Source organism: Vigna unguiculata, chromosome 3, assembly GCF_037176805.1.
Source record: "Vigna unguiculata cultivar grain cowpea cultivar isolate G323 ecotype 2 chromosome 3, ASM3717680v1, whole genome shotgun sequence".
Taxonomy (NCBI): domain Eukaryota; kingdom Viridiplantae; phylum Streptophyta; class Magnoliopsida; order Fabales; family Fabaceae; genus Vigna; species Vigna unguiculata.
This window is the reverse complement of record NC_140794.1, coordinates 43,760,586-43,778,573: the sequence shown is the minus strand read 5'-3', so window position 1 is coordinate 43,778,573 and position 17,988 is coordinate 43,760,586. Positions and strand designations below refer to the sequence as shown.

The following is a 17,988-nucleotide window of genomic DNA, read 5'->3' as shown; positions in this document are numbered from 1 at the left end:
AGAAAGAGATACAAAGAGGAAGATGGAGCTGTTCCCACAAGCCCTAGCACTCCTCCAAGCTCTCCAAATGTGTTCTTCGTGCCTCCAAAATGCCAAAGATGCTTTTCCCCTCGCGAAAACAGAAGAAAAGGAGCCAACTTGCCACATCAGCGAACACAGGCGCCTGGCGGAAGGGTCTCACCGCCAGGCGGTATCGAGCAAACAGTGGGCAAAACTGGCAGCTACCGCCCGGCGGTGTCCAGTTACCGCCAGGCGGTTCGTAACAGGGGCGCCTGGCTGGCGCTTGGTTGGCGCTTGACTGGCGGTCTGTTCCGCCTGGCGCTTGCTTCGTGTCGCCAGGCGCTTCCTGTTGACATTTTTCTTCTTCTCCTTGCTATTCTGGGTCACTCATTAATCTGGATTTTTGGACAAAGCTTCCCATCTACAAAAAGGACACAAAAAATGGGGATTAGTGGTATATTTAGATAAATGTAACCCAAAATGTATTTATTTACAAAAGTAAGGTAAAATTGAGGATTAAGTAGGTTAAAAGCTTTGGAAGAGATGATTTTGCTAATGAAATATAGCTTGGATAATGGTAAAAATTAACATTATCATATATATATATATATATATATATATATTAAATTATAATTATATATTAATTTTATATTATTGAAAATAATAATAAAAAATAAAAAATAAAAAATTTAATGGAAACATTGATTTATAAAAGAGATTAGGGTTTTGTTTTTGCTATAAGATCTTTCTACCATATGAGGAAAAAAAATACAAAAGAGGTAGATTGAGAAATAGAGGTTGGAGAACACATAGATTGAGATTGAAATATACATTTTTGCATGATCTCTCGCATGTCAAGGTTAGTATCTTATAATGATTTATGTATGTTAGATTTATGGTTCTTCTTAGGATGTTTATCCGAAATTATTATAAACCCTAATTATGATTTTAGGGATTCTTTTATGAAATTGGTATGAACCTAATTATATTTTTTTTTCCAAATTAGTAAACCCTTAATTATGAAATTTAGGAATTTTGTGTTTTCCTGCCTGTGGTAAATTTTTTAAAGTTTTTAATTTATATAGTGTTGCTTATTTAATTAAAGAGGTATGAGTTTTGTTATGTTTTGTAATGTGATAATTGTGATTTGTGAATATAAATTTTATCATTTTCTAAATAGGTGAGAGGTGATAAATTTATATTAGAAAATTTATGATAAAGAGCAAAAGAATTGATTTTTTTTAAAGAAGAATTGTGATAAAGATGAAAAAAAATGCATCTACATTAACTAAACTTAAGAATTTTCTTGAGAACTAAGATTTCAAAACAAAGATAAACAAATCTCTAAAGTTCTTAGAGTTACATATAATGAATTTAAAAATTCATTAGAACGCGATCCGGGAAAAGCGTCATCAAATTTCACAATACCCATCAAATGAAATTGATGAGGTAGGAAGAGTTTATCTAAAATGTTATTCATGGTTTGGTATCATGATATAATAACGAATGATAGACATATTTTTTTGAATTCTACTATGCTTGTTTTAAGCAGAAGAAATGAAGAGAGAAAATGAAAAGTTCTTTTTTTAACTAAAAAAAAATTATATATAAAAAATCTAATTTGGCACCCCTAAATTTTTTGTCCAAGTTTCACCACTGACCTCGAATGTACGGTGATTGACAATGGTTCTATCATTAGGTTTGACATTAAAACATTAACGCCCATCGTGAGACCGATAACGAGGTTCTACATGCGAACCATTGATCCCTTGAGCTCTCCATGGGGACGAACAATCATTCCTCTTACATCTCGATTACGATTGGGAGCTGATAATGGTCATTGACCGAATCAAATTAATACTACTTATCTATAATAACTTCAGTATTGTTAAGAAAGTAGTCAACAAAATAGAAAAGGTAAAATAACCCAAAGTCATCATCTCCCGACGAACACAAAATTGATTTCTAACAAATTATTTATTTTAAAAACTATACAAAAGGGTTAATAAAATAAAATAAGAAATAAAGACATAAAGTTGAAAAAAGATAAAAAGATATAACACAATGATAAAGAAAATAGAATGATTCCATTTCTTTTCAAAATAGATTATTCACTGGTTATCGTTTAATTAATTATTCTCTTAGATTTTCAAATTAATCAATGTAAATTCTCACTTAATTTGTTGACATTCTCAATATTAACCAAAGTACATTTTAAATTAAAAGTAAGAACTTTGTAGATTAATTATAGTAAAAAACACCAAAGTACATTATCAATTAAATAATTAAATATTACTATGCCTAATCATGTTTATTCTTTTCCCTCCAATATCAAGGAAATAACTAATTAGCCAAAGTACATTCTTGATGAATTCTTGTTAAAGTTTTTACCTTTAATCAAAGTTCATTCTTAATCATTGGCAAAAACTCATTCAATCACATAAAAGTCTCTAAATTTAATCGAACCACATTCTCAATTAAAATTAAAAACCCTTAGACTCATATGATCAACATGCATATAGATTATAACATCACACTAATTAGCCATGATGTAAAAACCATTACTTTTTATGTGATTCAGAAATAAAAGACAGATAAATGAAAACCAAAACAATAATCAAAAGAATAAAGACACTATTTTAATATAACCTCATAATCCATAATGAAATTACACTAAAACCAATCCGAAAAGCTTAGTCCTTCATGAAAGTATTTGTAATTATCAAATACAATTAATTTCTAATAACAACAATTATATGAAATCTTTCAAATTTCAAATTCAATTAAGAGATATTGTCCTAAAATAGTAAAGTTGTATGGTTCACTACACCCCATTTAAAAGTAGTAATTGAAATTATTTACAAATTTATTTGGTTAATTAATATGTTAAAAGTTGCAAGTTAATTTTTTCGTATTATAGTCACCATCATAAACAAAAAATTAAGAAATTGTAATGACATAACATAAACATAAAAATAAAAAGTGCCAAATGTGAAACAAATCTATCCCTTGATTATATGTGTGGGATTTAAATGGATAGTTTTTGTTTTTTTAGTTATTTACTTATGACTTTGTAAATTTAAGAAAATATAATTTATTTTTACTTGACTTTCAATTAATTTATGTATGATTTTCTTATTATGTCAAAAGGAGAAGAATTAATATCAAACACTTCATAATTATAATAAATAAGAATGGCAAAATTTTACACTAATATAAATTAGAGTGATTTCATAAGTAATTAAGTTTTTAGGCAATTTGATGTTACAATATTTAAATTTAAATTGGTATAGTAAAAAATTTAATTTTGCAATTTAAACATTAATAAGTCTCTGAATCATTATGATTAAAAATTGATTAATTTAAATAATAAAATTGCATTCCTTTTGTGAGAGAAAGTTTGTAAATTAATAAATCCATACACATCGCAAGTCTCATCCTCTTAAAGAATCAAGTTCAAATAGATCACAAATAACATAACCTCGACCTAATTCATTTATACTTGTAATAACAAATGTATTAACTTAAAAAAAGAAGAAGAAAAGAAATAGCTTAGTAGTTATAGTTGGAGTTGCAATTGAAAATATATTAGAAATTACTTCACCAAATCACTATAACTTCTTTCCATTTCCTCTCCTTTTCAAGTATGACAAAGGTCATGTAACAAATGATACAGAACGAAAATAAATTTACATAATGAGAAATTCTAGTATTATCAATAATTTATGTAAATATTTGTTTAATAAGCACTCAATTAAGCTCGCATCCTGCATAAATCTATATTTGGAAAGGGAAAATTCTCAAAACAATAATTTTGTGGCTTATTTTTAGAAAAAAAATCACGGTAAAGTCATTTGACGACTATTTTTGATTTGCTCACATGTGATTGTCGATTAACCATTTTGTAAACTGCGATAAAAGATAAAGAGAACACCCTTAGCTTGATTTAATTGATCCGATGATAGAAAAGAGGTATCTTCCAACTCACTCACACAAGGTTGAGAACACTTTCTAATGATGTGGTAAACTTAAACTTCGTCCAAACCATTTGAAATTCACTATCATCAGACTCAAGAGCATGCTCCTATTGAGTAATAATTAGCATAGACTGTAGTTTGGTTTGCTCCAACAAAACAATAATCTTCAAGCGCTGATAATAATTCAAACATAGACCTTGACCTTTGTATTTCGTGTCTTCCTTACTACTCATCTTTTCTATAATGCAATTTACTTTTTCAATTGCTTTTGCAGAAAATATAAGATTAATTATATGACTTACGATTGCAAATATTTACTTAATATTTTCTTTTATTTAAATTAATTTTTAAGAAATATTTCCATTTTAAAAAATAGTTTTCAATTTTAAAAACTAGTTATTATTTTAAATTAAAAAATCAAGATTCAAATATTATAAATATTTTGTTTATATATATATATATATGAAAGATATACGAATAAAATAAAATAACAAGTTCTTATTCTTACATATCTCTTATATGTATAATCATAGGACCCTATTATTGAAATTGTAATGATTCTTAAAATTTCATAAACCGGAATGTAAAAATTAAAAGTATCCTAATCGTCGACAACGGTGCAAATTATATTACAATGAATAATGGGCGAAAGCATAAAAATTGAAAAGAACACGAATCAGAAGAAATGAAGAATTTCTCTGAAGTTTATTCCAATAGTTCTAGGTACAAGGGGCTATAAAAAGAATGAATGAACGTGGACAACGGCAAGAGGCTAATGCACTGAACTGAGAAAACAATGGGGGGACCAGAGTCCCTAAATTGACCTAAACGACTTATCTCAACAAAAAAAAAAAATGACCATTTACATTTAAATCAGAAACCCAATTCTATGCTCTAGATCGTGAAAAACCTGACCTGAGAACCCAAAGATCACCTTGCCTGCACAAAGAATATGTATTCTTGTCTCTATTTGGTTAAGTATTTGGCATTGCTTCCAGGATTTTGCCTGTTGTTAGAAAGCCCATTTAGCTTTAATGAAGTTAGTAAAGTCAGCCAACAACTTAAAACTCAATTCAATCTGCTGTTTAACCCCATAAATGAAGGGTCTCGAGTTTTAAGGCGCTTTGGAGCAACCTCTATGGAATGCAGCAACCTATCTGTCTGGCAATGATGTCGTCGTCTACTAACTTCCCCATTACTTCTCTTCTTATATCTTACGGATACGGGAATGCTATTTCCCCTCGCAAATTTCTCCCTCGACCAAATTTCACCATTGTCACTATATTTGTAACTCCTTTCCTTTCTTTTGCTCATATCTACTGCTGGCACTGCCACACTCCTTCCTTCGTCAAGGTCTTTCTTCAATTCTTTGAGTTCCTGCTCATATACATACTATTATATGTCATCATGGCAAATGCATTCGTGCAAAAAGAATTAGATGGTGATATAGAGAATGCTGAAAACCCGAAAGGTTAAATTCTTGGCTAGATCTTATCTGCACAAGATATTGGGATTAGACCAATTAATCTTTTTAACATATTTATGCTTAACAAAATCACAAATCCTTGTGCCACAATTATTTTACATTAAGGTAATGATGTACTCAATTGGTGACTAGTTTAGTGTCCACAATTATTAGAATAAACAACAGAATCATTCACCTAAGAAATACCAATGATGATTTTTTATTGGTTGACATTATAAAAACTTAGACTGACAATACATATCTAAAACAAATTTTTAAATATAGTTCAAATATGTAACAATACCTGCTGTCCAGAATTTGATGAAAACTTAGCACCTCTTATATTTCTCCTCTCTGCCTTAAGAGAAGAAGGGCGCTTAACCCTGAAAATCCCTGAATCAGAATCGTCACTCTTGTTATCCACAATGAGCTTCTTCTCTAATCTATGCACATTACCCATAGATTTATTAAGGCATTCAAACTGAACAGAGGATTGAAAAGACTCAGAAGCATTATTGGATATTCTTTCACAATTCTCTTCAAAATCAGGACTGCCTAATTTCATGTTAGCATGCACCTCATCCTGCAATAAGGATACGGAGAAAAAAATATGACTCCTGATACAGGAGTATGAAAATGATAATCTTAAATCCATAGACAATGACTTACGATATTGGAAGCTGAGATCTCAGGAGGTTTGGAAAGAGAACATAGCGTAGATGAAGCAGAAGATACCTCAGGTCTTGAAACAAATTGACTTCGCATATGCTCTTGATTGTTGTTTGTTGACAGCTTTGGGGTGGTACAAAAATTAGCAGTAGAATCAAATTTCATCTCACAATACGGTGTATATCCATTAGCCTCGGCCATCTGGAACATGTTTGACAAAGGGCATGAATAGATGTTTTTTTCACTTTTCATTTCCTTAAGTATCTCTCTCAAAATTCCATCTTCCTGCTCAAATCTCTTGGCCGCAGCTTCCATGTCTGGAGTATCTTCCCTAAGATAAAGTGTGCGCTTGGTCCCACAGGTGAAGTCAAGAGATTCTACATCTAGATTATCACATTTAAAGACAAAACAAGAAAATTTCATCACTAAACAAGTCGTGCATATTTTAATTCATTACATAATAAACCCGAGGAAGAGAAAAAAAATATAATGCTTATCTTATTATGCACAATATATGGAATGAGGAATTGACTATTTATTTAACCAAAAATATATACAACCGAGCCTTTCCAACTACATAGGATCGGCTAAATAAATTAAAACACAATAGATTTTTATCATAAATTGTGGTTTTTAAAATTATATAGCAATGCGGCTGCCCTACATCTGATCTACTCTCTCCTAACTAAGTCTTCTCCACACGTGTCTAAATTAGCTAAAATTCTACTATTTTCTAACAACAGGTTATTATGTTGCAGCCCAACTTTCTCTGTAATGCACTCGTTTCTAGACCTATATTGGGAACAGCAAATGATAAATCAAACAAGCACTTCATTACCTAACTTGAGCAAACTCAAAATGATCTATTAGTAAAAAGCATTGACAAAAGCTTACCATGGCGAAGGCATACTGGATGCAGGTGACATTCACAGTCAACATAAGCTACATAGCAGTCCCGTTTGCAGAGGCTACAGAGAATTGTACCTTGGGAATGTGAAGAAACACTTGTACATGCCCTTGATTTCATTAACAGCCAACGAGCACAATGTTGAAAGCGCATCAAATTAACAAAAGAAATCTTAACACAATTACGAGATAACAAATCTTCAGGGGAAATGTCTGAATCTTCAAGTGTTAATGTTGCATACAGAAGCATTGCTTCTTTGCATAAAAGTTCTTCATGGGGAAGCAAGGGATCTTTGTGAAGAAGTGCATATCTTTGACTTGCAATAGCCCCTAAAGGAAACCAATCACCAATTGCAAAATTCACTGCTTCTCCGCAGTTGAAGCCTAAAATTTAATGGAAATATATAAATTATGTGTTTGATACAATAAGTGGGTTGGACTGTGGGTATTCCAAGTTTAACATATCCTTTGGAACTAAAATGTACTGAATATAAAGAAGTAAATCTTACCATGACTAAAGCCAGCATGATATGCTCTGGGGAAAGTTATTACGTAATCCCCTGGATTTTGAACAGCCTTGTAGACAGGGACTTCATGCTCCAACAAAATATTTGGTGGGAACATAGTTGTTTTTCCCAGGAGAACATCAAAGGCTCCATCTTCCCCACCAGTTGACAGAATATCATTAGTATACACGTGTTGTCTCACCACCCTTTCAAATTCCAATGCTGCGTGACCTGGAATGCCATACCAAGTTTTTGATGCTCCACAGTGATGATAATTAACGCTGTCATAACAATATAAATATGATTAAATAAACATGCGGCAAATGAAAACCAGTGCCCAAAGTTTTCAAACCTAGAAAACTTTCATTAAAAATGTTACAGATGCACCATTACCATGATTTCTAAATGCTTGTTTGCAATTAATAGAATTTTTAGATTCTTAACTCTTGAGAATTGTAAAGGATTTTGCCTCTTGAAATTTCTGAATTAAAAGTAATAAAGGCTATATATACGAGTGACTTCATCCATTTTGTATCATCAGATTAATAAATCATTTTCAGATTTATCCTTCAAATATTTCTACTTTCACGTTGCCCAATTTTATTTTATTTTTTTTTAAATTTCTACCTATTACTCTCTTATCTGACGCCCTTCAAGATATTGGTTAGCAAGACTCTTAGCATTATTAAGCCTATGATGATGTTATGTAGAAAATAAGCAACATTTACCTGTATAAATAATGATCTTCCACGTGCCAAGCAAACATGCTAAACAGCATTCCAATGTATAGCATGGGTTCTGTTACTCCCTGGAATAAAAGCCCAAAATACGTTATTGACAAATATAGACATGGGTTTGGTCATTCAAAGAAAAATAACTGTTATACCGGAATTGATGTTTCCAAGAGCCGCAAAATAGACTTGGGCAACCACGAAAATTTCTGAGATCATAGGAAAAAATGTACTTCACAAAGTTAAACAACACAATACAATACTAGATCACATTTACAACAAAGAAAACAACGAAAACAATCATACCATATTCCAACAAAAAATCTCACTAAAAGTGCCAAAAAACTTCATCAACATGGACAAATTGAAAAACTGTTACAATAGTAAACAGGGGGCATTGCTTGGATGTTCATCAGCCAAGCAACCCAAGATGAGTGCTCAAAAGGAGTGGATAGAACTTTCTTTATAAAGGCTGCTGAAAAGAGGTCCAAGCCCAAAATTCATAAGGTTTACGAAAGAAAAAGGAGAGATTCAGCAATCATAACCCTGATATAGATAGTTAAAACATTATAATTGGGGATTAGATTAGATAGGGGGAACATATGTTTTTTTAGAGTGTTCTTGGAACCTACTGATGAAAGGGTGTAGGGCTCTCGAAATCCCTTATAAAGCTTGCCAAATTGGCCAGGAGGATCACCAATCAATTCTTAATAAAAATACCTTATGTTTATTCTTAATTCGTCTTTTTCTCGTCTAGCAATCAACTGGTATCACAGCTCCCAATTCAGGAAGCACAATTACAATACAACAATGCAGACAAGAACAGAAGCACAGCAGAATTCCCTACAAAAAGTTATCATGGCTACCAGGGAAGAGCAAGAAACTCAAAGAATTGCAAGATGGAAGGTTCGAGAAGATGGATGGAATTCTTGAAGCTATAAAGTAGATGATAAAAGATAAACCAGGGGAAGTGTACACATGATAAAGGCTGCAGGGAGGACTATCCTGAAGCAGAGAGGGGTTGGGTCAAAACACCCATCCGATAGTGGAGGACTAGACAAGTAGAAGAAACACAAGATTCCGATGTTCACGCAGAAGATGCTTTTGGGTGGCTGAACCTCCTGAAGAGGTATTTTAAAATTGAGTGTGTCAACCAGGAAGAAAGGATGCAGGCCGTATTGTTTGCTATGGAGGGAAGGCACTAAGTTGGCTCCGTTGGTGAGAGTTTAGTAACTCAAATCCTTCTTGGGAAGGATTCAAGACAGTGATGATTCAAAGATTTCAACCCACTATGATACAGAATCCTTTTGAAGACTTGTTGAGCCTGAAACAAACATGTTTGGTTAAGGAATACATCGAGCAAGTTGAAAGATATGTTGGCTATTGTACTTGCTATTCAAAGGTGGAGACATTATCTTTTGGGCATCACTTTATCATTCTTATTGATCAAAAGAGCCTTAAATTTCTCACATGAGATTAATAGGGGAAAAGGAAAAGAAGCGGGCTACCAAGCTAATAGGGTGTGATTTTGAAATTCATTACTTGATTAAAAGCTAATAGGGCTACCAAGCTAATACTAGATGATTAAAGAATAAGTGAGTTATTTCAAAGCTGATGTATATATGTGTGTGTGTATGTGTGTGTGTGTGCGTGTGTGAAAAAGGGAAGATTACATTATAAGGGAAAGTTATATCTTATAACAGTCAATCCTTAGGCTAGTTACGTACACCAAAAAAATAGCTTTATAAATGTTGAAAGATACAATAGAAATGATCATTTTAACACTCCACCTCAAGGTGGAGCATGTAAATTGTAAGCACTAAGCTTGGAATATATAAACTTAATTTCAGGTCCTTTGGAGGACTTCAAGAGAATGTTTGCATGTTGCTCGCCATGATAAAATGACAATCAACCTCTACATGTTTGGTACTTTCACGAAACACAAGATTGGGGCTGTCTAATCATCAGAATACAACTTTCATCTGCTCAACTTCACAGGATTTCAACTCTGGAAAGTTGTTTAATCCACACAAGTTCAAAAGTAGCTAAAGCCATAGATTTATATTCAATTTCTGCACTGAATAAGGCAACAACAATTTGTTTCTTGCCCTCCCAGGAGATAATATTCTCTCCAATGACAACACAATATCTAGTCTACTCTCAATGGACTGCCAACCCAATTTGCACTTCTATACCCCTATAATTTAAGTATTTCTTTTGTCATCATACAACAACCCTTGTCCTGGTTCTCACATTTCATAACATTGAGCCATCCATTTACAGCTAGCAAAGTGGCTGCTGTTTTTCTCAGAAAGTTTGACTACATGGTTTCCCTGCCTCTATAGTTAAAAACCGGGTTTATCTTAAGCTACAGCCTTATAAAATGAAGTTCTTGGCAAGGAGACCAAATGTGAAGCCAAGTCCATGCTTCAATGCCTGTTATCAGGTAATAGAAAGTATAGGCGAAAGAACTGACTTACTGATTGCAGCTGTCCAGATCCAGCTGAATTCACAAAGTTTTCTGGTGTTTATCTATTAAAGCAATCAGTGAAGTCACAGGTACAACCCCAAACTCTTCCAGACATGCTGATTGAGGAACAAAAATTGGATGGTCAGACAGAATTGGCATTGATCATCAGGGAAGATTCCCGAGAAGCATTGGAAATTTTGATAAAGTGGAAGAAGATTCTAGAGTCTGAGAACAGTTGGGAATCAACATCCAGAATACAATAAGTATTTCCTGAATTTCACCTTGAGGACGAGGAGGGGACTGTTACATAGGGGTATTACTAAGAAGCCAATGCCCAAAATTTATAAGGTGTATAAAAGGGGAAAAAAAAAGCGGGATGCAGGGAATCATAACCCTGATTAAAAGAACCTAGTTGCTGGAGGATGCAGAGCACTCGGAATCCCTGTAAAGTTAGTTCCTTTATTGTTTTCCCAACCTTATGCTGCTGCCAAATTGACAAGGAGGACCATGAATGAATTCTTAATAAAAATTCCTTATTTCAATTCTTAATTCTTCTTTTTCTAAACCTATCAGTCCCACACGCACTCCTCTGGTTCGCATTACCTATTGTACATTGTTTCCAGGATAGGCAACTAAGGGAAAACTGATAAATAATACAGAATGACTTTCTAAGAACAGAATTTTACAAAAATAGATTACAGTCAAATGTACAAGAAAATCAGAAACATTTTTTTTTTCTAAAAACACTACATTTATTATTGGAAATTTTTGCTTGATTGTGATTCAGTGAGGAAAGAGCAATTAAAAGCTATCACAAGGCAGTCGAATTAAAGCAAGAGCGAAAAGCATTTTTTATTAGTTCTAATTACTATTCTGTAAAAAAATAAATGAGAAGTAAACAAGGAAAGGAACATAACATTTAAAGAAAAACAAGGAGACTAGTTGAATTAAAACCTTCAAATTCCATTTGCTGTTCCCAAGTTGATCAGTGGGCAAAGATGAAAAGGCACTACCATCAACGTCACATGCATATTCAACAGTTTCCATCTTCCCACAACCAATTTCACTCCAAAATTCTTTCTCCAAGTATGTGGCAGGAAGACATCCAGCACTGCAATATCTTTGTGCAAAAGACTTGTTCGCCATCTTTTCAAAATCACGAAATGTATAATCTCTGAATTATTTACAACCATATCAAAATCCAAAAGTGACAAAGATAATGAAAAGTAGAACAACGACATATACAGAAAGAAAACTGACATCCCACTCATGAAAAACACCACTTTGTCTTCGGTATCCCATTCGGCAAGACGAAGGGGCTGCACTCTAGTTGTAAACTTGAACCCTGCTTGCTCCCTCATTAAAACAACCCCCGCAGGAACAGAAGCACTCAAAGGTGAAATAATCTTGCATATGCCTGACGAAATCAAATGGAGTTAAGCTTTAATTCAATCACTGAATAGGTTCCTCATAAATCAAATGTCTGATTTCTAAAGATGTGTGGTTCATCTAAAAGATTTAACAACATCTAAACAATGATGAAAGGATAAACTTGAAGTAAGGGTTATAGATCAAGACCAACCACTTAATAAAGAGTTATAGAATTAAGAACTTGTAACCTTTCTAAACAAAAAATGGCAACTGTATGAACTAATTGAATCCCGAAAGAAATAAAGTCTTATCAGTGCATTTTGAGCTAAAATTAACATATTTTGAAAGCATGTATTCAAGTAAACAACTTTGGTACTCAAGGATACAATGAAGAATTCAATTATTTGGGCTCTAGAGAGCTTTTGAATTTTGAAAGAGCCTTTATTCCACCTCATAATGTTCAAATATTTGGTTTCCAAAAAGCCCAGAAAAGGCTACCACTTAAAATATGATATTTGAATTCCGTCGTCAAACATGGTTCCAAGGAAAACCAGGTCACTGTTTAAATACCAGGCTTCAAACACTCCAATTTTTAAGGCAAAAAAGAATATATTTGAACAACACTGGAACATTCAAACACAACCTTCTAGCTTGAAAAAGCAAAGGCTAGTTTTCAGGATCGAATGAAACCCAACCACCTCAAATATCCTCTTTGGACTGAACCTCTACATTACATTCTTTAAATGTAATCACTCTTTACCTTATATTATCAACCGTAAGATAAGTGAATGAAATGAAGAAAAGAAAAAGAAATGAGTTATAAATAAAAGTAAAAAATCATGACAGATGCCGTAGGCTATTTGACTATTTGTCTTTCCATATTTACACTAATGCAAAGAAAATGAGATTCTATTAAACTAACTTATGAGGTATTAGGGTGAACAAGGGAAAAATTAGCATGAAACACAAAATGAAATGTTCATGAACGGTAAGCATACAAAACAAATAAAAACATGGGCGCTCACATTTTAATAATTTTAAAGGCGTTAGCAGCAGAAGCTTTAGCATGCAAAATTAGTATGCTCACTCAAATGAGAAGTGTTCTAGCAAACTAATGAAGTGCTTAAGAGTAGCTGAAAGCTCAAGGCACAGAAGAAACGAAAGTCATCTCCATTATCTCTCATGTTGCCCTCATTGGAAAGTTACATGAAATTATAAACAAAAGACGGACTCAGATAACATGTTCCAACCGAAGTGAACAACAGGATAAGAAAATGAAAAAAGAATAGCATAGCTTCCAAACTATGATGAAGGAAATAGAGACTCATTCAACACCATTGAGGGAATCACAAAATCTAAAGTACTCCATACTCAATCAAGAACTTTAGGTTATTTGTCACAAAAAACAAGGGAAAGAATCCCTCCACCACCAAAGGGAAACTTTAGCAAAATGAAAAGCTCAGTAAAGGCAAACCAAAATGATACAAACAGGGATATGAAAAATGAAGTACGCGCCAAAGACAAGAATGAAAAGAAAGCAGTCGTTAGACAAGACAATGGCATTAATTCTTCCATAGAATCCAACTTAGAATCTAGATTCTCAATGAAATTAAATTGCATTTGATTCAATGGGATTAGACAGAAGGTTTTACGGTTTCATGATTTTAATGAAAAGGGAAACAAATTTGGAAAATGATGTTACTCTTTTGAAAAGGAGAATAATAATTAGAATATAAAAAATTAAAACCTTGGCATAATTGATGTAAATTTAGCAAATGTCACTTGTACTTCTCATAAGTAGATTTCATCCGTGAGTTCGCTCAACTTGCCATATATGAGAAACCATGTCAAATTTGAAACTTCCATAAAAACACACTAGTCAAATGTACGATTGAATGATACAACTAATATACTATTTATATAAAAAAAAGAATTAATTACAAAATAAGAGAAGAACATGTGAGAGGAAAAGAAATTCTCAAAACCCATACCAAAAATAAAAAGGAAACAAAAAACTAAGAGGGGGAACGTTCAACCCAGTACGCCAAGGTCTGTAAGAATAACCTTAATACATTATTAAAGAGACAAAGATGAAAATTTGCGAATACAGTCCAAATATTCAACCACCATTTGTTCTACACCTTTTTCACGTAGTCCTTTCGTGATGGTATTTTGTCACAAGATCACAATCTTTTACTCTTAAGAACAAACTATGGTGCTGAGATAGGGTTCTTAAGGACTTCTACAAGAAACAAGAAAAAAAGCTTAATATTTTCTATTATCTCTCATCTCAATGAGTGTTAAATACATAGCATGCAAGGAAAGAACTTCCATTTCTAGGATGTCACTTCAACTTTCTTTTTCCTAATTACTAAAATCTTCTTGTTTATGCGCCAATAAAAATGAAGGATGCAGCAAGCAACATTGGAGAATGGGCTAAACATTAACATCAGGTAAAAGAGAAAACAAAATTATAAGATAGATAAACTAGGGTCTTGATGTGCACGTTCGTGAAGGTAAATACGGTTTCTACCTTATTTTTAAACAGAAAGGGTTTTATGATTACTGACTAATAAAAATAACTCTAAATTTCAGCAGGTTAAAATGTTTAATTAATTATGAATTACCAACTGATCACAATTTATTATTCTTTCGGTGTAAAATATAGTTACACTAAAATAGATGATAGAATATCAACTTCAAGAATGAAGACATCTAAGGCCATAACTTTGCTGTATAAATGGCTAGTTTGAAATATACACTACCCTCGTCACTTATGTTTTTCGCTTTTACAGAGATCAGTGTACAATCCCTCATCTTCACGGTAAAGCTTCTCATCAACTTAAGAAGTGATACAGGCAGTGCAATGCCGGTCTTATACATCTAAGAAACCCTAGTTAACCATATCAACTCCAAATCTTAAATTGAATGCAAAGTAAATCATAGATTCAATAGGGCATACTGATACCATATTTAGAAGCTTCGGGAGCAATTCTTTGCAAATAAAGCAAGGGATCATCAAATTCCTCCTTTGTTGGATAATACACAGGACACTCTGGAATTTTCTCAGTCCAAGCCAGATCACTTGTGTCATACTTATCCACCTTCCGCCGGGAAAAGCTACCTGCATCACCGGGCAACCTCATACTATATGATCCAGAAGTACTAAGAGCATCTCCTCCACTTCTGTTCATCATGTTAGCAATGTTTGTTGCTGTGGCATTGGCAGTAGTAGATTTTGCTCGCTGAAGCCTTTTATATTTCAAATATTCTAACCCATTTCTAGCTTCCATAGATGAACGTACTCTTCCTCGCACCTATTAGTGTTTTCATCATTTAACAGCCAAGATCAGCCAGTAAGTAAATAGGAGATACGGTATGCACAAAAACCACAAGTATAGGAACAAAGTGAAACTCACGAGTTTCATCTACTCACAATAAACTGACAAAAGATATAACAATAAAAGCATCATTGGAAGTCTGAACTAAGGTGAAATAAGCTAAACAAAGCATTGCACTTTAATTCATTAACAATAAACAAAAAAGAGGTATCAATGCATAAACCACTTCTGATGCATCAACTGTCTACTTGGACAAATAGAGAGAAAGGAACGTTCTTCAAAACATAAACAAGTTAGGATTTTAAACCCCATGAAGTGAACAGATTTATAAGATGAGAAAACACGTACATCCACCCTTATTTAAAGTGATTACAACTGGGGTACTTTAATTCAAAACAATACATACTGAATTTCTTACTTTGATACCTCTCCACTTCAAAAGTGTCCAAATCCAACAAGTTAAAACAACCCGACCCCACAAAAAAAATGTAATTTAAAAGAAAAGGAAAAAAAAAAAAAAAAAAACCTATGGACCCGGGGAGTGCTATATCACTCTGGCATATTACCATTGAGGAGTCAACAACTAGATGCCTACGGTGTTTGTTGTGGGGCAATGAAAGTCATAAATAGTATGAAAGAGTTACGTCAGGACTCCACCCTGGGCCAAACGGAAGTCACAACTTTATGTACGAACCGCTAAGACAACAAAAATTGACTCACCGACTGAATGACCGCAACGCCGACTTGGAGATTTTGTCAAACAGAAGCATTTGAATTATATCGGAATTTCGCGAACCGAAACCCAAATTATGGTTAACGGAAAATTATTTTTTGAATAAACATATATGAATAATCAATGGATGCACGCGCTGAAATTTGAACAGTGTCCTCTTCTCAACATCATTCCCCCCACCTTAAAATAAGCCAAATAAACAAAAGGTGGTATCGAACTTCTTCACGGAATGCAATGAACCATCACAAGATATTCCAAGAAGAAAATAACTTCTAGACAAAAACATTATTAATCCTTGAGAGAACATAATCGTCTAAATTCCTATTATTAAAAGACGGGGAAAAATAACACGAGTCCCTTTCTCTTATTTTTACTTTCCTTAAAAATTTCAGAGACGAGTTCCGAATCTCTAACCAAATAGAGAAATTAAATGGCAATAATTGTACAAATGTAAAGAAACACAGGAAAAATCAAATTACGAAGTGATACTGGAAAAATCATATTCACGGTAACATAAACAAAGCACGACCAATCGAGTCCGAACCGCCGGAGATGGAACAATGCTCGGGATCTGAACGGCAAGCCAGAACAACACGCACACATCACAGAGTTTGAATAAATGTAATTGATCAAAACACCAAAATTACACAGAAATTTCCAGAAAGTACGATCGACCTACCATTTCATTACGAAGTCGCTCCCTATAACGCTCCGTCTTCGTTTACTCGGAAGAAAAACTTCACAAAAAAAAAAAAGCAATGAAACAATCACGAATCCAAATCGCCGAGTCAAACCCTAGATCACCGTCCTGGAGACTAAGACCGACTCGTGAAAGACATTCAGCCTCGCCACATTCTCCCAAAACGACGAGTTCAAGGTGGAAACCAGGTTTCCGAGAGATCCAAAGCCTTCTACGACCAAACTCGGCAAATTGTGAGAAAATGTAACCAGTTCAATAAGGAGGCAACAGTAATTCTCCTCCTAGCGGCGACAAATCGCCGGAAATAGAATAAAATTTCCGGCCGGTGAAGAGGTTTTCAGGCGAATGAGAGAAAAGAGTGGGTAAGAGAAAGAAATGGAAAAAGCGAATGCTCAGAAAACCGAAAAAGTAAAAGAGAGCGACAATTAATTTATAGTTTTATTTTATTATAATATTGACTAATCACTGTTTTCCTTAATTTAAATAAACTCAGACGAGAAATGTGAGCACATAGCGGTAGTTGCAAGGTTGGTACGGTTCAAACAAACAATTTGCCGTCCAAAACGCGTTTCTAAGAAATACGATGAAACGCGTTGCCGTTTCGCGTCTTGACGGCACTACCGTTATAGTTCGTGACATTTATTGGCGCGCGGGTTAATAGTAATGGCAGCCTAAAGGGTATTTTGGTAAATCATCAGGTGAGTTTGAAGATGAAAAATGCGATCTGGTTGTTACACGAGGCTAGCATGGAACCATTCAAGGACCCGTGTCTTAAAAGTGTAAGTATCAGATTCTTTGAAGTTTGTTACTTTTTAGTACTTGACTCTTATAATAATAAATATTGTGTTTATAATTCATACATTGAATTAGTGAGTTAGTATTGATTATTAAAATTTATAAATATTGGTGATTTAAGTTGTAGATTTGTTATATATTAGCATTCTTTCTTTCAATAATGGAATACAAAATCTTACGTAGACATCTTATCACGCTGATATTTATCTATAGTAGATAGCCTTATCCATGCACACCTTGACCAATTTCCATGTCATATTTGTTTTTGTACAATGATTAATCACATTAATGTCTAGCAAGTCTCCAATCTCATTCCTATCTATC

General features: G+C 33.5%; 1 protein-coding gene across 10 annotated transcripts; it reads right to left on the bottom strand.

The window, feature by feature from the left end:
• Positions 1–4,663: 4,663 nt before the first annotated feature.
• Positions 4,664–17,296, bottom strand: LOC114177801 (lysine-specific demethylase JMJ13-like). 10 transcript variants are annotated; one of them, XM_028063339.2, is made up of 11 exons: positions 16,849–17,296; positions 15,064–15,412; positions 11,985–12,141; positions 11,679–11,898; positions 8,410–8,463; positions 8,252–8,331; positions 7,527–7,804; positions 7,006–7,401; positions 6,112–6,494; positions 5,747–6,025; positions 4,664–5,354 (listed from the first exon to the last, which is right to left on the bottom strand). In XM_028063339.2, the coding sequence occupies exons 1-11, from the start codon at positions 16,849–16,851 to the stop codon at positions 5,046–5,048; spliced, it is 2,508 nt and encodes an 835-aa protein (XP_027919140.1). In that variant the 5' UTR covers positions 16,852–17,296; the 3' UTR covers positions 4,664–5,045. The 10 variants fall into 10 exon arrangements, with proteins under 10 accessions (XP_027919140.1, XP_027919141.1, XP_027919142.1 ...); XM_028063340.2 differs by lacking the exon at positions 16,849–17,296 and adding an exon at positions 16,003–16,089; XM_028063341.2 differs by lacking the exon at positions 16,849–17,296 and adding an exon at positions 15,660–15,737.
• Between the last annotated feature and the right edge of the window lie 692 nt (positions 17,297–17,988).